This window comes from Corvus hawaiiensis, chromosome 1 (genome assembly GCF_020740725.1).
Source record: "Corvus hawaiiensis isolate bCorHaw1 chromosome 1, bCorHaw1.pri.cur, whole genome shotgun sequence".
Classification (NCBI taxonomy): Eukaryota; Metazoa; Chordata; class Aves; order Passeriformes; family Corvidae; genus Corvus; species Corvus hawaiiensis.
This window is the reverse complement of record NC_063213.1, coordinates 62425931-62448635: the sequence shown is the minus strand read 5'-3', so window position 1 is coordinate 62448635 and position 22705 is coordinate 62425931. Positions and strand designations below refer to the sequence as shown.

Sequence of the window (22705 nt, the reverse complement as noted above, 5' to 3'; positions counted from 1 at the left end):
TTTCAGGGTTAGTTTTTTCTTTCCTGACATACTTGGTGGATTGAAGCTGTAGGGTTTACTATTAGGGAGTTTTCCAAATTCAACAGACACATGCTTTCTCTTCCTGCCAGTTTGAGTTGTTGCTTTCCAACTCTATTCAGGTATCTACCATTAGCTTTCACTTGCTGTCTCTCATCTGCCTGTTCTAGGCTTTGTGGAGTAAATGATACAAGTCTTATAAGCTGGGCACACTTTAGGCTACCTTATGCAATAACACACAATTGTTTTGATTTTTCATTGTTAGTTCTTGCTTCTGAATATCAGTGAACACTGTCATTTGTGCTCTTTAAATGTCGGACTTGTCGTGGTATGACTGATGTACGGTTGTAGGCAGTTGGTGAAATTATTTGTATTTTACTCTCTGAATATTAATGGCTTCAGGAAAGCAGTTGTGAGGCAGTTTTCTGACCTGCAGTTGTCCTGATGTGGGAGGAATATGTGCAAATCTTGGTAGTCAGCTTAAGTGTGGACATGTGAGGATATGCTTTGCAGCACTTTCTCTCAGACTTACACAGTCAAGTAACCTTGAAATGTGTTGCTTCTCCATAGAATAAACTAAAAAAGTATTTAGTTGTTTATTACCTTCTAATTTAGGTTTGAATGAAATTTTGGGGAAGAATCTTTTAATCCTGCCATACAACTCATTCAAGTATTATAGCTATGTTGTTATTTGCTAGAGAATCTGAAAATGAGACTGCTTAGATAATTTTAATCATATAAAACAGAAAATGCAAGTGTGAAAAGATAATTGGATGAAATAATTTGCTCATTTTAAGATGATTTATTTTACCTGTCAGTGTCTCTTTTTAAATGTTCCAGCTGGTAGAAATATATTATTACATCTCATTCTCATTTTCGGTCTTTGAAATATAAACACTACTTCTGAAGAAGAGCAAATCAAAACAACTATGATGAGACTTGTTCTTTGTATTGACTGCATTTTTTTGCTTAATTTGAAGGTCATTCTGTGAGACTGCTGGGTCAGAAAAAGGATAATGGAAAACGTTTGGGGGGAGCACGACTGGATTTGCCAAAGATTAGGAAGAATCCACTGATAGAAATAATTTCCATCAATACAGGGTAAGAATCTTCCAAGCTTACAAAACATTCCGTACTGGAGAGGAACACCTTTTATCCCTTTTTGCAGGTCTAGTGTACTACTTCCAAGCTACACAGAAGGAGGCAGGATGACCACTTTTAAATAGTTTAAAATGTTAAATTACACTAATTTTGGAAAATAAATCCTTGCTTATTTGGTTACAAGAAGAAAAGTGCATTTATAGGTGTTTTCCCCCATGTTTTTTTGATTTCTAAGATGGTAGTTCTAGAATATTGTTAGTAACTCATTAGGATCTGTGAACATTGTTAAGATCTGTCTGATGTGATTGTCAGCCCAGATGTACCAATGGCTAAATTAGATACAGTTACTTCTATCTTGCCCCTCTAACCTGTTTGTAGAGTCATTGTGTATCTATTTCATTTGTTTTCATTTGAACAAGCTACTCTCTCCTGTCAATCAACTCTAAATGCCCACTTCCCTGTAAGACTACAAGCATCTTTCTGTTCTGTACTCCTGCATTGAGGAATTCTATTTTAATCTTCCTTCCCTTGCTGCTTTCCTTTTATCAAGGCCAGTTGGTATCCTTCCATTTTGTCAATTTATTAAAAAAAAAAAACAAAGCAGCAGCAACAACAACAAAAATCAGACAAGTCCTCTTCTGACTTTCCCACCTTCCCAATTATGTAGTAATTTCCCTGGTGGTAAAATTTAAAATGCATTGCGCTGGGCATCCCAGGTAGGTGTGAACTTAGTGCCCAGAATGAAAAAAAAAAAAAAAAAGTGGTGTATCTCAGTTCTGAGTTTAGATTAGCACATTCATAAACATTTCATAGAAGAGTTTTGATACTATCTTCTTTCTTAATTTGTTGTCTTTTAGTGATGTGGCCATCATAACTGCTGTGAAATGTAGTGTGCTGTTTAGGTCAAAATACCAACTCAAGGCTTAGTATGGCTATTTTTTCTTCCTCTTGACTTCTGGTAAATATATGGGTGACATTTTGTCATATTGCTGCATTATAATACCTTTTTAAACAGCATTTTTGTTCATGGATTGATTTTGAAGTCTGGATATGAGCTCTTCTTGGTGCAGTTACTTCAAGTGTTCTAAATTCTTTTCCTTATTGTCTTTCTTGTGAACATCCTGTTTGTGCCCATCAAAATCCTCTTCATGATTAAAACCATTCTTTTACATTGGGCTGTGTCTGACTTTCAGATGGTATAAATTTTCCTTTTCCATTAATATTTATCACAATCTTATGTTATAAAATCTTTCTAGTTGTAAACATTGTCAAGATTGTAAGCTAATTGAGATATGGTCTTGTTCATGTCTTTTGATGTATAGTAATGAATTTAAGATGGGAAAATTAGAAATACTGTTATTTCTAATACCAAATTATTACTAGTCTAATTATAGAGGTTAATGCAAGGGTACTGTAGGGTATGTACACTTACCATTACGTGACTGATGAGGGTAAAACCATTTGAATTTTTTTTAAAATATATTTTCAACAGATGTATTTTTATACTGGATTTTGAAAAAACAAATATTTCCCAAATTGATCAAACTGCAGGCTGTTAACATCTCCTAAGAAGTTACCCTCAGAAACCCTTTCCTTTATAACCTGACAGTTTGCAAACAATAATTATGTGGCTTAGTAGTACTTGCTGTTCTCAGATCAATAGAATACGTATTTTCTACCATAAGACAATATTAAAAAATACTGGAAACCACAACAACATATCTGTTTCATGGGGAAGAAATTCAAATATGACTTGATAAGGCCAAAGCATTTTTAAAGCCTCAGACAGATAAGTTAGTTGTATAAGACACCTAAATTAACTCCTGTGGATACAATATTGCTGCTAGCAAGAAATTTTCCTGCTTCTTTCTAAGCCCGTGGGATACTTTTCTCTCTCATGAAGAGATTAGCAGAAGTTCTATAAACTGTGAACACCTGTGACCTTGCAGAGCTTTGTTTATGGTACAGTAGGAAAATATTTTGACAATGGATGTTTTAGGATTTTAGCCAATCACCCCAAGGGATGGCTGATCCTTTGACCAATTAGACTATGAAGAAAAAAGTCTATAAAAGAGTTTGTAAAATAATTAAATAAATCAATCTTGCTGCACAATTCCTGCCTGCTGGATCTTCTCTCCTCCCTACGGCTGCGGGATACAGTAATAAACTCCTATCTCAATCTGTGTTCTCATTGCTTGCTTTCCTCTCCTAAAATACAGATTTTTGGGTTTTCCTGTCTTTCTCTTCCCCTTTCCCAGCCTCTCCAGCTGTGTACTGTAGGTGACTTTTTTGGGTACTGGTCTGGGTTTGAAAAACAAAGCATAGCTTTAGAAAGACAGCAGTGCTCAGCAGTTTCTGAAAATTTAAAAATGTAATGAACAAAGAACAAGACACAGAATGTATTAGTCACTGTGATTTGATTTTGTTAATTTTATCAGCTTTGCCTTAGTAGTCTGGTTATGTCAATTTTTAGTACCAACCCCCACTGGAGCTGAGTTGTTTTCCTCTGTGTAGACACTGGAGAAATCTTTGATGACTATTTTTTTGTACAATGCTCTTTATTTAAAGAGGTGAGTTTGGATCAGACTAGGTGGTCTTAAAACAGTAAAAAAAGACTTCGTTAAAAATAGTGATTTCCTCTTCTGAAATATGTTTGTCTGATAGTGTTAAACGATAGCATTTGGGAGCAGCATGAGCAGGGTTTCTCCATGAGGGAAGCCAAGAAGGGACATGAGGGTGGCACCAGCACAGGCAGTGCCCACACCAGCAGGACACCTGGTGCCAGGGGGCCTGAGCAGTGTGGCAAAGCTGGGGGCTGGTAAGAGGACCCCATCAGCAGTCCCAGACGTGGGAAATTCCATAATCACAGAATATGCTGAGTTAGAAGGGACCCACAAGGATCAAATCCAACTCTTAGCCCTGCACAGGACAGCCCTGAGTCACACCATGTGCCTGGATGATGAAATGATCACCCACAGGCTGGATCTATCCAGGGGCTCCAGTCTGGATTTGAAAAGGATATGAGGTGGAGACAGGCCTGGGGAGAAGAGTACAAATAATGCAGGTCTGAGATGAGTGTAGAACTGGAGGCAGGCATGGTACTTAAGCTCAAGCCAGGTCTGGGAACAGAGGCCTGAGCTTCACTGGGGCTCCTGGTGCAGAGTGAGCTGTGGAGGCAGCAGCTGAGGCTGGGCAGGTCAGCCAGGGCCTGGGGGTGCCCACGGGGCTGTGACAGGTGGTGCTGATTTACCATTTCCAACTGGGGTTTTAATGAAACCTTGGTCTCTTCTGTAATTCTGTGGGGGCAAGAAAAGGGTTATTGGAGCATGTATATTCCCTCCTCCCCAAAGCATTGGAGTCCTTGACGGCTCATGTTAACCCCTTTCCCTCTCCAGTAGGATGAATTCCTTTATGTACATGGACATCTGCCAGCTGGAACTATTCTTCTGAGGGTTTAGAAGGACCACTTTATTTTCAGAAGTCTCCAAAAGTGCTGATTGTTAAGACATCTCTCATACCCATATATCTATGTCTTTGTTTCCTAACTCAAGATGGTGTCAAATTTGGTAATTTTGACTTGAGACTTCTTTTATTGATTCCTTCTTCTCTCAGAAAAAGAGGAAAAAAAAAATTTCTGACCTGAAGACTTCTGTCCTTGTATAGCTGTTAACTTTTCCTGTACTTGTCCATGCACAAGTGCATGCCTACATATGCACGTGTCCCTCTGTGTTTGTTTTGCCCAGACTGCTGCTGTACATGGGTGTCCTCAGCTGTTTGCATGAATCAGATCTGTCCTATCAAGGGACAAACATATCGTGTCTCCACCACACTATGCAGTCCGTAATAATAACAATAATTAAAAATAAACCAAAACAAAACCCCACTAGGTATGAAATACCTGTGAAGATTAGGTGCTACTTCTGTCAGTCGTGAGCCAGCTCAGAGGTTTTATACAGCAGCATGGTTGTCCCTGAAAAGGTGTTGCTCTTTCCAGGGACCTGGCTCTTGTTCAGTGTTTGGCGCTTTCTTTATTTAGTTTTTTTTTTAAAGTAATGGACAGTTTTTTCCTACTGTTAGTTTTGATTGTCCTGTGGGTTGTTGTTTTCTCATTGAGAAATCCAACCTATTTGTTTAATTTACCATGACAGTTGGTGGTTTCTGTCAACAGACTGTGACTCTAGAGAAAAGCTCCCATCCCAGGAGTGACATGTTTCAGAGTTTCCAAGTATGTTTGCAGAGACTATGGTGAGTTACTGGAATGGGGGCACAAGAGACTTACCAGACTTCTCTGACACGCAGAGATATGTTAGTGACTATTTTTCCAGGTGCCTTTCCATAGGAAGTCCTTACCATCCCAGTATCCCATACAAGCTGTAGATTGGCCTCTGTAATTTCCCCCTAAGAAATAAGTGACCTTTTCTTCCTGTATTGTTTGCTTTCTCTGTTACTGTTTAGAAAACACTTTTCAACATTTTTCAAATCAATTATTCTTTTTTTTTTTTTGCTATAAAACAGGCAGTTAAAAAGCAGTGATTGTCACAGTGCCCGGATAGCTGTCTTAATACTAGTAAGTTCTGCAGTGATATGAGTAGATCTGAACATAGGAACAGTGAGTTGTTCCTGTACTCCAAAATAAATTCCTGCTTTGAATTAAGGGCATTTGGTTAAATCAGTTCCACTTTGATTTATGTCATAAGTATGTATTGTATAGGTCATCATCATCTTACTGGAACAAGCCAGGTAATAGCAGAAAAGCATGTTAAATGCTGTTTGGAGAAAAGGCATACATTTTTTAACTAACCTCCAAATGTGATTATTCTGTTAGTTTGAAGTAAGAAAGAGAAATGTTCTCAAATTCATTTTGCATTACAGCTTTATTTAGGTCTAGGGGAAAATCTTTTACTCCTTGTGGTCTCATCTTCATTAGTCAGTTTCAAAAGCCACGTAACCACCTAGACAGCTCTCTTTAATGGGATCAAGACTTGTTCTTCTACATGTTAATTAATTCTGTATCTGCTTCAACTCTTACTTGTGTATCTTTGTTGTTGGTATGACTGGAACTCCCTTACTACCATTAACATACATTCATATATGACTTTATTTGTGCTTTTTCTGGATACCCTGGGAAGCTTGATCTAATTACAGTAACAAATTAGTGTTTGTTAAATAAAAAGAGGCCTTAATTGTCACTGCTAAATCCCTGAGCTCTTGCAGTGATCTGTGTTGCCTGTTGAGATTTTTGGCTAGTTGAACTGTCTGAGCTAGATTTCTACCTTCCTGTGGCATTCAGCAAACATCATCTATACCTGCAGCGTCCACCTTTGAAAATGCTTTGTGTGTTCATATCACCTCTTTGTAACAGGGATGAATTTTCTGGAGTCACTATCTTGAAACCATATCAAAGTATCTTTGATTTCTCAGATAAGGATGTTGTGGCTTAAGTGTGAGAGCATGTGAAGCCAGTGCCTTTCTGTGCTGAAATTCGTGGGATATTTCAGTAATAATCTCATCAGTTCAGCAGAACAGCTATTTCTTTGGCTTTTTGTGTTTACTCTTGTGAACTGAAATCTATTCCTTAGTACAAAGTTATCTCTAGATAAAAATATATAAAGAGATGGAAAATGAAAATCTTTCTGGTATGGGAAAAATTGGATCACCTACTGTTTGACAGTGATAGACTTGTTTTTTTGGCAACTGCTTGTATATTTTTGTCTATCCAGCTATGACACAATGTTTTCAAATTGCCCTCTAAAATATTGCTGTCCCCATTTTGAATGAATAGTGAGTCTGAATTACAAATCTGCTCATATCTTGCAAAAATCTTTGACTGAGTACTTACAAGGATGAATTCCATATCTTCAATTTACCTGATTTAGTTTGGTTATTAATAGCATACACATCCTCCATATTTTAATGTTTTACTTTTCAAGGTACTCAGGTAAGTGATGCTGCAGTCAAAAGAAGATTTTGATTTTTAGAAAACAAGATGAAAACCTTTTTTGATTGGCATTCATTATTATGCTTGGAGAGGCAAAATAGTATTTCTTCGGATTACAATAATACAATTGGTATATAATTATATATTACATGAACACAAATTGTATTTACTTCTAGTAGAGTTCAAGGTAAATGCTTGGAGCGAACTCCCCAGGAAATATGAAGCTATCTATAATTACTTCAGCCCTACCTTACCTTAAAATATTTAAAGGGACAATTTTCATAACTATTTAGCTCAAACACTGATGACATGCTAGAGCCTATCATGTCAGCCTCAGAAACAGGGAAGGTGGAAAGTCTAGAAAGGTAGTGTTTGTGTTTTTGAAAGGAAACCTCTGCATCAGGCTTTTTTGTTTATACTTTAATCAGTATTTGCATATTCATATATTTAGATTTTAGCTATACTGTCTACCAAGCACATATTTCAAACGTGTATGTAACAGATATCAATCTGTTCTGTTTTGGCACAATTCACAAAACAATTTACATAATGAAAATTATGGATGACATAGTTGTGTGTATCTAGGCATTTTAATTTTAATAATAAAATCTGAAAAGCTAGTAGTCCAAAACTTGCAGAAACCACATTGCTGTAACTGGGGGAAAAGGAAAACCAGTTGTTTACAACAGAAAGTCTTAACAGTCTACTTTTTTGCCTAAGGTCTCTTTCCACTGCAACTTACTGTAACTCACATCTAAGGTCATTATTTCTTAATTAGATATTTAAATGGCATATTGATGACATTCTCTGCAAGATTTCTCTCTTTTTTGGTTATTACTAATTTCTTGCAATTATGGAATATAAAATTATATGTAGTGGTCTGCTACAAAAAGTGCTACAAAATCTCTAGGTGCTGCATGGTAGCAATTTCACTGAAAACTTGGGAAAAATTGTATTGTTTATCATAAAGAGGTGATATATCAATGTGGCTTGCATTCTGATCTTACCGGCTGTTGTGCTTGTAGTCATTTCTGTTCTCTGTGTGTGTGTCTTGTTTCTGTGCCCCCTTGCTGAGAATGTCCCTGCTCACCTGTGCTTCCTCATGCACAAAAGTGGTGTGTTTTACGAGGTAGTTTCCTTGAGCAGCTTATGCAGACAGGTCATTTAAGAAAGCAGGAAAGAAAGTAAGTGGATTGGGTCAGGAAAGGACCATTTTCTCCCTCTTGAGCAGCTTGATTTCTGTCTTCTGCAGCTCATTTTGTGGGGTGGACTTGCACCTCCTTCAGTGCTGAAACCTCCGTCTGCTGGTGCAACTTGCAGGGGTTAATTGTTTGTGGAAACCAACAGCTGAGGGCAGAAGGAGGAGGTACCCCTTTCTCTCTCTTGGTGGAGGTAGTTGTAGTCCATTTCATTCCACGGAATTATCAGGCCTAGTCAGCTCTGTGTGACTGTCTGGACTTTAGTATGATAAATTCCCTTCTGCTGCTGGGAAGGTGGAAGCTGTTGATATCTTCACTTTCTCCTCCTGTTGCCCATGGTATTTCTGCCATTTGTGTTGTTGATCTGTATTGTACAAAACTGCTTTGATGAATAGTGAATATGATGTAGATGTTTTGCAGATCCCTCTAGAGTAAATGTCTGCTACCATGCTAACCTGAAAGGAAGATGGTCTTGAACTCAAGATGATCCCTCACAGAAAGAAATATGTTTATACAAAAAAAGTGTATTGCATACCTGTATTAAATATATAATTAGGATAGAAACTTTTCACTAAGTATTTGCCTGTAAGAAACAATTTTTTCTCTTATGCTTTAAGACTTGTTTTTCAGCTTTGTACATACCTTCGTGATTTCTGCCACCATTACTCTCTCTACAATTCAACTTCTTTTTCATTTTTAGAGTCTTCACTGCTTGAACTCACTTCTTTGAATTTCAGTTCTATCCCTGGGACTTCAAGTGCAGAACTTGTGAAATCCCTTAGCTATAGGATCTGAATTTCTCTGATGTCATGCTGTCTTTTTCAATGACAAAGTAATCCTGAACTGGGCTTCTTTACTTTCCCTGTACCAATTAGAGCATGAGCCTCTGCCAAGAGTAATTTTGAGAGAAAAAAAAATTACAGAGTTCAAAGAGTCTTTAAAGGACTTTTCTCATTAGTATATCAAATACCTGCAGCTGTGACATCATTTGTGGTATGGCTTGAAAACTTGTATTCCTTTCTCAAATTGTATTTCTCAGTGCTGTTATTTAATGCTGTTAGAATGGCTCTAGGAGAAGCACGTGTTCAATGAACAGCAGGCATCTTGTCCTATTCCAAGAAATGCTTGGCCAATCCTTCATTAAGTTTGCTGACATATGACACCTAAGAATTATTCCTGTAAATATTTGTTTCTTTGACTTTATTCTGCTATTCAGAATGCCATACACTGGAAATTTCATACTATATTCTAATACTGCCAGTTGTAACGTAACACATATTTTTAATTTCCCTGTTGTTATGATGATGGCTTTTGTGCCTGTTGCTTCAATGGTGCTATTTGATTATGTCAGAGTAAACTGACACCTAAATCTGCATTGTCCACTTGGCTCTTCTCATAATTCTGTCATCTGCAGTTCTCATTCAGTGAGGTTTTTCAGTGGAGTCAGATGGTACAAGTTGGTAAAGTTCTTTGCCATAGGCAAAAATCATTATGGCACATTGTTTGTGCACACTGAGCACTACTGGCCTGGAAATCTTGCTGTGCAGTTTTTGTGTTCATGCTACTTTGTGAGCTCTCAATTTTTGAGAAATGCTGTTTAAGTACATGTAAATTCTACAGCTTTTTTTTCTGGGTCATGAAAACTTCCTCTTTCAAGTCTGCTGAATTACTTCTGCATGATGTTAGAAGAAAATAGTTTGTTTTGATTGTTTCCGTTTTTGCACATTTGCCTCCCTTAGGTTATTTCCTTCCAGCTTCACAAATTTGAACTTTGTCTGCATAGTGGCACCATAAGTTTAAAATTTGCATCCGACCTTCTCCTTATACATTTTGATACAATTCCTTTTGCTCTTGTACATCTCATCTTGAGAAAATTTGCTATTTCACAGTTCATTTACAAGACTTAGTAAGACTCATAAAACTTGCCAGAAATCACTGTGCAATTCTCTAAACTCTAGTATACCACACAACTTGCAAGTCAGTGAGAAAAACAGCAGTAATCACATGCTCCAACTGCGTCATCTCGTTAAAACTTTGGGCAGCTCCAGGCATACTTGTGCTCCTCCGTCACTAGGTGGCTTCCCACACTGCGTAGTTCTGTGACTCTCTTAACCCAAGAGGAAGATCACCAGAATTTAACACAATCGCCAGTTTTCAACTTAAACTACTTGGGGGAAAGGCTAAGAGTGGGGGGGAACCAAGCTTGATTTTGCTTTGTGTAGCTGTGATATGTAGTTTCCTGCACTTCAGCTCATTCCTTTCAATGCCACATTCCTGATTATTTTGAAGGCTGATTCAGAAGATGAGACAGCTTTAACATCCTGGAACCTGATTACAGGTTAGCACAGAGTACCGTAAGGCGACTTCCTGCCTCCTCTTTGGCAAGTGCTTACTTGCAGAAGTGGTTTTGGATCACACAACAAGCAGCTTTTTGTAGTCTGTCTGAGAAGAGATGGTTTTGAAGTTGTTTGCAATTTCATATAGCCGTAATTCTGACATCAGTATGCTCTCTGAGGTTGGAGATAAATTCCCCCCTGTTGAGCAGAGCATTCATCTGCGTCCCTTCTCTTAACGCCCACATATGTATTTCCTAAGGGAAATCTGGACAAAATACTGAGAAACATTTTATTCATTTCTCAGATTACAGTAAAGACTGAGAAATAAGCTCATATGTCAAACTTACAATTGATATTGTGTTGCCTTTAGTTGCAACTTTTCACATAAAAACCCCCAAACTAGAAAAACAAGACAAGCACTAGAGAACCCATTGTTTTTCAAATATGATGTGTCACTGAATGTTGGTATGAGAAATGCCTGGGCTTTTATGTACTCATAGTTCTGGGTGGTTTAGTGGCCTGTTTAAAGTATTATACAACCTAAGTGTTTAAAGCTAAGTGCCCATGCCTTTACTGCTCATCAGCAGAATCAGGTAACTTTCAGTTGCTTAATAATAAGACCAACTTACTTTGCTGGCATCAGTATGACTTCTTAAATGCCACCAAAAATGAAAACATCTTGTCAAAGGGTCTGACTGAAGTGTCTCTTGTGCCCTTTCAGGTCAAGGTGGAATTTTTTTTGGAGACCAGACTGGGAAATGTGTTAAGGGAGGTATAAAAATAAGAATCAGATTTGGGAAATGTCTTGTGCTTGAATTTGTTCTTAGACTTGACCTAGAGAGAATTTTAATGGAAAAAGAGTTTTCCATGAACAAGATGTATGGGCTTAAAAAAAAAAAAAATATTTTGCATTACCTATCAAGTGCACAAAGGCATTTGTGTATGATAATCTCATTGACATGTATGAATCTGTAAGATTTGAAAATAGGGAGGAATAGGGCATTTAAACTGTGATCATCAGTATGGAACATAAGAGCAAAATCACTGAAGAAAAGGTACTTTTAAAAAAATCCAAGCAAATAATAAATGAAAAGTTAAATATTAAGGTTGTGCTTGGAAGATAATAGGTGGCATAAAATCCAATGTATTATGTTCCAAGATTATTCATATTATTTCAAATGTTTTTTATGGGATAGTATCTTTCTTTATATGGCTTATTTATATGGGGGAAAAAACCAAACAACACTTTAATTCTGATATTTGTGCTGAAGTTCAAATAAGCTGTGACTTTTTAACCTGTTAGCATACAAGACCCTTACTTTTTAGATAATTTACATAATCTCTGTTATTTCTTTATCTGTTAATGTTATTGAAGAGTCTCAAAGTTTGCGTATTTTCTGTATTATTATTCTTGACTGTCATTCTTGAAAAAGATCAAATTCCTGACTGCAAAAACAAGTTACACTGAATTGAGTAATAGTTTTATTTGTGCTTCAGACACTAAAAAAAAGTAAGATGCTTAGATCAGATGTCTGTGTTCCTCCTCCTTTTGGTTGTACTACGAGATGCATGTTAGAAGAGTTAGTGTTTACACCAAGAATAAGTAAGTTTAAAAGAGGCACTTGAAGGGTCCCCTATCCCCTGTGCAATTTAGGCAATACATGGTAAATTTTTGTGGATACACAAAAACTTTTTCCAGCAGGGAGTCTTAACAAAAACCTGTTAAAATATTTGCTTTAAATTGTCTTTTGACTAGTTGTTTTAGTTTTTCTTTCCACTGTACCAAATAAATCGTATCTAATAAAGCATGTGGTTTTTTACTAACTATCTGCTAGTACAAATGAGATTGAATTCCTGAGTTTCAGGTCCCTTCAGGATCATGTATGTCTGGGCAAGTTGCTGCTTTAGAAACTGAGGGTACTCAGCAGATCACAAAAAATTCTGAGGTGTTTCTGGACTCCTTTGCTGCAGAGCTCTGTGCAGCAGTACTCCACTAAATGGGGGGACTTGCAAAGTCAGGGCACACAGAAGGTAATTACTTTCTCTGTCAACTGGATACCAATTATGGGAGGGTATGGAAAACCATGTGTGTTTTGGGTTTTTACCTGGAAGATATTTGGGTTTTTTCAAGTAGAGAAATACAAACATGGAAGTGAAGATTTGCGATGGGTCTGGAGTTGGTTCCACTCCAACTATTAATAGTTGTGTTTGGGATTAACTGAACTGGATAATTCCCTGACTAGAGAAGATCTTTCACATGTTCCCTCTCTATTTACAGAGATCACCCATTAGTTCCCTTGTTGAAGTTGTCATCCTTGTTTTCCTTAAGACCAGGTTCAATTGAGAGGAAGAAAAAAAGGTGGTAAAATAAGATCTTAGATCCATATTTAGACTATAACAAAAGGTAGTTGTATAACTTCTTTCAGCGTGCTAGTTCTGCTGAGGAATGTGGAGTGAGGCTTGTACAAATGTTCTGTATTGCCTTCTGCTCTGATGTATAGCAGGATGTACAGAAGGCTTCAGTCAAGTGCTCACCAACTACTGTGTCTAGAAAATTAAGGTCAGATGTTTCTCTCTATCCCTGTGAAGTGTATTGGTAGATAAAACTCCCCAAAGTAAAAGTTTACATCAGTGTGTCAGGTGTTCGATGGAACTCCTGACTCGCGTTTGCATAAACCATCTTTCCGAACATGAAAAGTCCATATGGAATGAGCCTAAATTTGACAGTTATAGTCAGCAGTGTAGCATTAAGTAATGCGTATCATCATGTGAAGGAGACAGGTCTTTAGACCACTGTATCTGTTCTTTTTCCTCTGGCTTATTTACATCTTCAGGGACTCATCTTGTCCTGTATAGCAAGAATGTGAATCCAAAAGAAATAGTCCTGGCGTGATGAAAGTGGAACTTCGTGTGTGATTCTCGTTAACGTCCTTTCTTGCAGACACAACTGCAAGTCTGAAAGCTGGTGCTTTCCTGTTTGCATATCATTCCCAAGGAGTCAAGAAACCAGACTGCCTGTTGGTGGGATTGTGTTAGTGTTACTTAAAACAGGCTTTAATCCTTACAAATGGAGTTCAGTTGTCTGACTTATTTGAGGCAGAGAGAAATTTTCTCTGATGTTGCCATATTTGGTTTTGACTTCAGGATAAAGGATGGTTGCTCTTGGAGGGGTGGTGGTAAATGAAAATTCAGTTTTTTAATTTTCTACTTCTTTTGATGATTAATTGTAATGATTTATTCCTCTTTTCAGAATTACTGTTGGTTGCCCATTTTTAGGAAAATTCTTAGTCTCTACATCAGGAGTGGTTGGGGACTCTTAAGTCTTTACTCTGTATCTTGAATACACTAAATGAAAGTGGAGAAAGAAGCCTAAAAGAATGTGTTGTACTACTAAGAATGTGGTTAACAGCTTTGCTCCTGAAACTTAATATCACCACTGACACCATGATATATGTTTAGGTAAAACACAAAACTAACTGTGAGGTTAAGCCTAAAATACGAAACTCTGTGCCATACATCTCCTTACCTTCAGTTCAGAATGGGCAAACCACATTTTTAAGTGTTGTTTTCACAAAAAAAAGTGCATGATAAACATGAACCAGCAAAGGCAGCCGACAGCCTCCTGGGCTTCACTGTGCAGAGTGTTTCCAGAGGGTGGGAGGAGATGATCCTTCTGCTCTGCCCAGCTCTGGTGGGACACACCTGGAGTACTGGGTCAAGGTCGGGGCTCTCTGATACGAGAGAGATAGAGAGACACCAGAGCAGGCTCAGTGAAAGGGCTGTGAAGGTGATCTTTTCAGTGTGTGCCTAATGAGGACAAGGCCAGGCTGCTCTTAGTAGTCTCCAGGGACAGACCAAGAAGTAGTGGGCACAAATTGAAATACAAGAAATTTTATCTAAATGTAAGAAAAATCTTCTTTTACTGTGGAGGTGATTGAACGCTGGCAGAAGTTGCCCAGAACTTGTGGAGTGTCCATCTTTAGTGGTAGTCAAAAGCCATCTGGACCTGCTCTAGTTGCTCCTGCTTGGAGCAGTGAGGGCTTGCACTAGATGATCTCCAGAGGTCCCTTCCTACCTCAACCACTCTGTGATTCTGTGATATCTTAAATAAATATAAACAGCAACAGAAAAACTCACAAGGATTTAGATACAAACACTGTGGACAATAATGGACTTGCTTGATGCTGGTGGAGACCCTTACTCCAGAGGTAAATGTTGTGGTTTCACACTTCAGAAAGTAATACCCTAAAGTAAGGATTTCTTGTCCCATGCAGAATGTGTCCTCATTTCCTGACTTAAAAGAATTTCCTGTGCAATCCTGTAGGCCTGGTCAGCCTCAGGAAAGAGGAACTCTTTATTTCCAAATTCCTTGCCTGCTAGGCAGAGTGAAATATTCCCACTGGAAATATATACCCCAAGCATCTGTCTCTGTAACTTAACATGTTGAATTTCATCAGCTCGATTTACAAGAAGAGCTCAATGCTTTTTAAAGAAAAAATATATTTTCTGACTTTGTCCTTCAAAACATATGTTTTTATTTTTCTATGTAGAATTTTGGTTTTAGGGTTTATTTTCAACACACTGGATGAGATAGAAGGTTTTAGCTTTTCCTTTTTTTAAGAGTTTTGTTGATGTCTGTGTGGACTTTGTGAAAAGGAGCTATTAAAAAAAAGGTCAAGTACAAAATTGTCACTCATCACATGCTTATCTAGCTTATTTTTAAACTAATACACAAGTGTCTAAGTATCACATGGTCTTTCTTGCATTGCAAACTGGTGCCAGTCCTGGTGTCTTTTTTGTTTTTAAGAGATAAATGTCTAGTGGCTTTTGTTTTCAGGGACTATGTTTGTGAGTCACGTATGTCTATTATAATGTTGCTTTGCTTCTGAAGTTTAATCATTTTGCAGAAGGTAGAATAGAGTCTCCACATTTTAACTTGGTATTAGGCTGAAAACTGCAGCTGGGGAATGTTTACTGAAGGGTTTGTTTAGTCATTCACATTCCTCTGTTCTAACAGTTTGGTTTAGATCATTTGTTAAAGAGCTTAAAGAAGAACTCCCTTTACTATTGGTGCAGACCTTTTCTTTTCTGCAAGTTAGGGGTTTTGGTTGATTTTTTAAAATTTAGTTTTCCTTCCCAAAACTATCTATCAGTTACTTTTTAAAATTGCAAGTATGGGTAAAATAGTATAGTGATGTATAATTAGTCAAATACATATTTGACATACATTGAACTTCTATCTTTTGCTTTAGGTATATTATAATTCTTCAGTAAAATAGAGTTTAATAACTTTTGAGATACTGTTTTTAATTTACCATTAAAGGACAATTTTCTGCAACAGAGAGAAAATATTAGTAGAGGTTAAACTATTTATGTAAGTATCAACATCTTTAGGAAAGCTCAGCTTGTGTGTTCACCAAGCACACTATAAGCATGTAAATAACCTTTGATTCCAACTAAAGGGTTAAAAGTGATGTCTTCTCCAGGCTTGGCCATTTTGCTTGAACAGAAGGAGTAAGATAATGTTGTGCTTGTTGGCTTGTGTCTGCAGTTCGTAGGTTTGCAAGGACATCCTGCTGTATCTGCAGCTGGTCTCAGAAGTGTCTCCTAGATGTGTAAAACCCTAATCCAGCAATTTTTTTGTGGAAACAGGCAACATACTCCAAGTTTTGAGATATGTGTATGTGAAATCACCAAACCAGCTTGATTGTTATAGGTTCCTTTCTCCTGTAAATGTTTCATGTACACACTCTGTATACAACCCCTGCCTCTGTGCTGAAAGTCAAGCTGCTGCAGACACTTTATAACCAGCTAATACATAACACAGGCATTCTTTGTGGTTCAGACAGCTGCTGAACTTACTGTAGAGACTATAGTGGGAATTTTCATCATTAAACTTGAATTAGGGCCTTCCTATACTGCTGGTTCATTCCAGCAGCTTATGTATTTTGAGTGTTGTTTCTTTCAGTGGAAGTGAGGAGGCACAGTTTGTAGGGTTAAAGTCAAGTCTAGGAGTGAAGTAATTTCTCTTAATAGAAAAAGTCAGTTAAACAAAACAGAAAGTTACAATTATAGGATGGTTTGAGTTGGAAGGGACCTTAAGGACTGCGTCTTTCCAACCCTGCTGCCATCCTCAGGGACACCTTCCATTAGACCAGGTTGCTCAAAGGCCCATCCAACCTGGCCTCGAACACCCCAGGGTATGGGGCATCCAGAACTTCCCTGGGCAGCTTGTTCCAGTGCACCACCACCCTCACAGTAAAGAATTTCATGCTCGTATCTAACCTAAAACCCACTTTCTTTCAGTTTGATTTATGCATATTCTTTTAAATGGCATTTACTGTTAGTTAGGTCTCAAAGGTAATATTGCTCTACCTATATCCACTTAAAATTCTGGTCTCTGCTGTCCTCCTACTCTTCTTTCTTAGGAGTTTAGGATTTATGATATGTCTTATGTCTATGTGGAACATTTTATGAATGTTGTTGAATATTGCATGCTGAATTATTATGCAAACAATATGTGGAGAAAAGTAAAGTTCCCTTTTGAAGTGAAATTATGAGAGTAATACTATAAATACTTAGTAAATACAGTGGCTTTTTAATTCTAGTCTAGAGGAGCTGAATGGCTTTATTTTCCAAAGGGATGAATGCTCCTCTGTGAAGCAAAACTATCTCCATCAAGTCTTGTGAGACTGGAAAGTTTGATTCTATAGTTTGCATAAACTGCCTTAGACATGAGCACCCACAACATCTTACTGCACATCTGCTCATTGGGGGGGCTTTTCTTTGTTGTTTATACAATACATTCAGGTCTATCCCCCTGCCCCCCATCCTTTCCTTTTACATGTGATAAAGTTGTGTTTGCAGAAGAAAGTTTAGGATTTTAGTATGAATTCAAGTTAAGTGAATTCAGAAGTTTAAATATGGCCATACGTAACTCATAACAAAACTGATAAATTTAACCTTTTGTTTTGTTTTTTGGTAAGACTTCTTTACATTTTGGGTTGATTTGAACATTTCAAAGGAATATGGAGAAGCACAAATATACTTCTCCATTCAGGGAACTAAATTATGGGCACATTTCTGCTCACACTCATACGTGTGGACACACACATAAACCTGGAGCAGAGAAAGTCCTTGGTCTCTGGAAAGGAGTAGTGTTCTTGTTAGGTTCCAGGGCCTTAAAGAGATGAGATCAGCTGTGGTGCAGCTTGTTCCAGTACTTGACTGCTGTCATTGTAAAATACTTTCTTCGGTCTAATGGTGTTTTCCTGTTTTACAACTTGTGTCCATTACTTCTCATTCTGAGTCCTTGAACCTCCAACAACAGCCTGGCTGTGCCTTCATTGTATGCTCCCATCAACTGTTTGTAGACAGCGGTAAGAGCTTCTTATCCCAACAAGGAACAAGCCAGTTTTCTTCACGAGGTTCCTGTTAGCCTGTTTCTCCAGGCTGTTAATGTCCCTCTGAATAGGAAACCTGCCTTCCAGCATGTGAAGTGTTCCCCCCCACCTCCACCTTTGGATTTGTTGCAAATATGTAACATCCCTTCACCTATGTTGCTAATAAAGTTGGGAAAATGGAGTGTCCCCAGCATCAGTCAGTCCTGAAGAACACCAATAGTAACCAGCCACCAGTTAGTCTTTGCCACTGCTCACCATATCCCAGCAGTCCAGCCCATTTTTAACCCACCTTGTTGAACACTTATTCAATCCATATCACAGAAGTTTGACTTTACATATTCTAGAGGAGCCTTGCAAGTCAAAAATAATAAAAAAATCAAGACATACGACATCCCCAGTCTTCCCCATCCCACAGGGTCAGTCGCCTCTGTAGAATGCAAGGTCAGTTCATGTCCTCCTTCAGACATGAACTCCTTCAGCCTCTCAAGGAAAATGTCGATTTAACCCATGTCTATAAAAGCACATAAACATCTTGTAGTATGATGTCATCAACCGTATTTGTGAAAGCACTCCTGCAGGGAAGTAACTGGCTTGTGTTCCTTGGTACATCGGCTTGTTGGGTCTGTTCAACAGCCCACAGGCACATCATGCAAAACCCCCCATCATCCAAAAGGCTGAGCCTTTTTAAGAACTTTGTTGAAGCTGAAAAAATAGTTCAAGTCAGCCATTTCAAAGATAATGTTCTAGCCAGATGGAGATGTGGAAATATGCAAAAAGCTTTCATTTGAGTATCGACTAAGGCCTGTAAACAACTGAATTGCTGAGCTACTTTGTGTTTTGTCTGTCCATTCCTTTTCATTGTGAAGTTTTGCTTTGGATGACTAGAGCTGCCTCTTGTGTATTTTCCAGCCTGTAATGTCTAGAAGGCTGTTTAGATCCTGAATCCCCAAGAGGTTCTGTGGCCTGTTTTTAATGCTCTGATTTATGCATTAAGTGCTTTAGTCATAGCCTTTCAGATTTTCTTTTAAAGGACTGACCATAACTATCTGAGTTGCAATGGAGGTGACAAGGCAAAAAAAAATATCATCATCTTAAGTCTAAAGCTAGTTGTCCATTTTAGTGCTTTACAAAAAAAAAAAAAAAAAGCTGGAAAATTATGGTTTCTGTCAGAGCTGGCAGCAGTTGAACTGGAAAAGTTTCAGGCTCACCACAGACTTGAGTAGTTAAAGAGGAAATCAAAGCATACAAACACTGGCCAACTAGCTTGGAAGGATGTCAGACCATTCCAGTCACTGGGACACGAGCACACTGCAGGAGAGTTACAAGCATAGAGGTCACCAAATGCAAGACAAGAGGAAAAAGTTAAGAAGATGGCAGGAGAAAAAAAATCTGTAAAGTAGAATAAAAGATCTGAGGAATCATTAGAACAGGAGTATTTTAGAAAAGTAAAGGAGATGGAGAAGTTGATGATCATTAGTAATGAAAAACTACTGTTTCCTGTTTTTCTGCACTGTTGTTAGTTTTAAATTCTGCAAAACATAGTTAAATACATTCACTGACATAATGAATAACATAATCAATAATCAAATACATTAAAAACAATAACATTACAAAATAATGGAAATAAAATATTTCATAACTGTCTGTTCTCCTATTTATTCAATAGTGAGTATCTTAATTTGCATTTCCTTTAAGAGGTGCATGCGCAGTAAGGAAGTTATGTCCATGGTCTGACTGACTCAGCTCTATAACTGTGCAAAAAGGGGATTAATTTGCTTTTGAAAATCCATTTGGAGACTCTTCAAGGCAAACATAAGGGCCCTGGTTTAAATTTCTATTTTTAAAAGAAATCAGTCCATGGGTCTTATGAGAATAACTGTTTAAATCAGTCCATTAAATTGCTTGGAAAATCTGAGGGGTAGGATTGGGCAATTAGTGTTGAAATGTGTGGTCTTCTTTTCATATTACATTGACAAAGTAATACATAGGGAAGAGTATATATTTGAAACATGTATGTATCTACTGCTGACAACCAACTTTATTTTCCAGCAAGACTAACAACTTTATTGCAAGAGAGAAATGACATTTAGGAGCAACAGCATAGTATTAATTGCAGATAATGCTGAAATCCTTGCCCACATTGCAGCTTCTAACATTCCTACTGCTGCCACAACCAGTAGGACATTTTGGGGCAGAAAGCTTTGTGTTGATGCAATCACTGGAAAGGGATTCTTTCTAGATTACAAGTGGTGAGTTTGTTTTTATTATGAAGTTATTTCCATTATTTTACCCAGACAATTCAGATCCACTTTCCCACAGACATTTTACAAATGCTTTTTTGGAAATTGGTCTGATGGCAATCTTAGATAAAGTCTAAATTAAGCCTGGTAGTTTTAATGCTGCTGAAATGTAACATTTTTTTTCCCCCCAGGATGTTTTGACCAGTACAAAAACAATACCTTTTATCCCAAGAATCTGTGTGGTACCTGCTGTATGTTACAGAATTAACTGCAGCCTAATGTTTCCTGAGAGATTTCACCACTCTAAAAGGGTCTGTCCCAAAAGCCACTCAGGAAGTAAAAACAATAGCTCTTATCACAGGCAGTGGTCTACTTTTCAACCATGTTTTCTGTGGGGCTGATTCAGGAGCTGCTAATGTTGTGAAGATGTATGGTAAATGAAGGGGATTGCTTATAGAAGGACTCCCTTTACCCTTTTTCCAGTCATGCAGATCTGCTGAGATGCTTCATTCCTGAAACACAACCTTAAATGTGCTCATTACACACACCTGTACCCCTAAAAATCACAATTTTAATCTATAGTATTTCATTAAAAATGTTGAAAGCTCAATTTTTAAAAGCTTTTGAAATTGTTCATTCCTCACCCAGTTACGTTTTGGAGCACATTCTGTGTCAGTTTTGCTAAGTCATCTGCCCTGCAGTAGAAAATACTTCAAATACAGCTGTACTATTTGTTGCTTTAAATACTAAGGCAGTTGTCAAGTCACAGCCCTCTGAAACTTTATAAATTAAAGCAAGTCTCCAAGAATCCTGTCCTCAGAGGTTGTTTTCCAATCACTGCTGTTCATTAGGAGGGATCTGAGAGCAACAGTTCCTTATGCATGCTGATAAAGTGATGTTGGGCTGTTCTGCCACTGCGTCTCTGGGATTAGCTGTGAACAGATTTCTAAGAATTTTCTTTTATCTGAGATTTTTCTGCCATAGCTCTTCATTTCTCCCCCCTTCATTACTACTATTTGACTGAGACCAGGAGTCATCATCTTCTAAATATTGTTGCTGTTTATGAAGTGCTGAAAGAATTGATGACTTGTATTTACAATGCCATGGCATTTACTGCTCCATGCAACCACAGAACCTAATTTATCTACCTGTGCTATTTTGGCTGAGTTGCTTTCTTGATATTAATGCCTGTCATGATCTGCCCCCAAATCAGAGTTCTACGTAGCCAAGCAGCTCTTTGGAAATACTTCTAAAATAAGTTATGTCTCTGTGAATCACAGGGCTGTAGTTTGAATTGTAGAGAAAAAAACCATTGCAGTTTCCAGTAAGCATCAAGCACTATTTTGGGTCAGGATGGGGAGCACAGATACATGCACCTTAGCAATGGGACGTTTTATCTTGTAATATCAATTTAGAATGCCTTAATACATTATTCACTTGCAAAACTGTGTGGCCAGAATAAATAGTCAAGAAGTTCTTTAGACAAACACTGAAAAGTGCCATTGATGCACTTGATGTTAAATCATTGGCCTTGAAGTGAGCAAGGTGAATGTAGATGATATAAACTACATGGCTGTGACCTTTGAATCACCTGCACTTGACTGTAGGAATTCAGTTTCAGAAAATGCAAATATTTAAAGTATGAAATTAAATCATATTATGGTTTATCAAACCAATGGAGCTGCCTTCTCTCCAAATTCCTTTTGATTAGCAACTAGTGAGACATTACCAAATAAAACATTGGTTTCAAAGCCAGTAAAAATTTTAGAAAAACAAAATTGTAGTGCACTTTCTTGACATTTTGCTGCGCGTGGCATGAGTAGCAGAATTAAAACCAGCATCCCATGGTTGCATCCTAGTTTGAGAAAAATGTGCGCAGTCCCATGTGCTGTAAAGCATTGCTTGAAGGGTCATACTATTTTCTGCTAAAACTCTTTCAAAAGACCTTTTAGGCTGGAATTGCATTTTCAGAGGAGAATTTTTATCGCAGCATAGCTCTAAAATACTTGGCTACAAAGATAAGTTCAGACAAGTCCTGTTCTTATCATATCGAAAATGTTGTAACCTCGAGTGCATGTGTGTACCTGTGGCTGGTGTCCAAGCTCAGTCTGAACAAGCTGGGATACCAGAAACAGTATTTCTGTAATAATACAGTTTGCTGCTTAGACTAACTAGCCTTTAAGAGAAATAGCTTGCCACAGTTTCAAAAGTATTTTAAATCCCAAATATTTTTAAATTGAAAACAACCTCCCATGCCCCAAATATTTGTCAGGAAATTATATTCCCTGTCATTGTGGGTTGAAAAGCTTTATTGTAAAATGTGCAAACTTCAAGCAAAAGAACAGTTCCCTGAAAACAAGTCAGGCCTATTAGGCATGCCCTTTTTTGTTCTTAAATTTTCCTGTGAACTACTTTTTTCTCCCCCCCCCCCCCCTCCCCCCAATCCATTACGGTAATGCTTGATGGAATT

The 22705-nt window shown here is 37.7% G+C and overlaps 1 protein-coding gene across 5 annotated transcripts in view; it reads left to right on the top strand.

Moving 5' to 3' along the window:
- CDKAL1 (CDK5 regulatory subunit associated protein 1 like 1) overlaps window positions 1–22705 on the top strand; it is a 411323-nt gene that overhangs the window by 156061 nt on the left and 232557 nt on the right. For all 5 annotated transcript variants that reach the window (XM_048308004.1, XM_048307996.1, XM_048308011.1 and 2 more), the window contains one exon: window positions 999–1119. In XM_048308004.1, the coding sequence (XP_048163961.1) occupies window positions 999–1119 (121 nt within the window). The remainder of the gene's footprint in view (window positions 1–998; window positions 1120–22705) is intronic.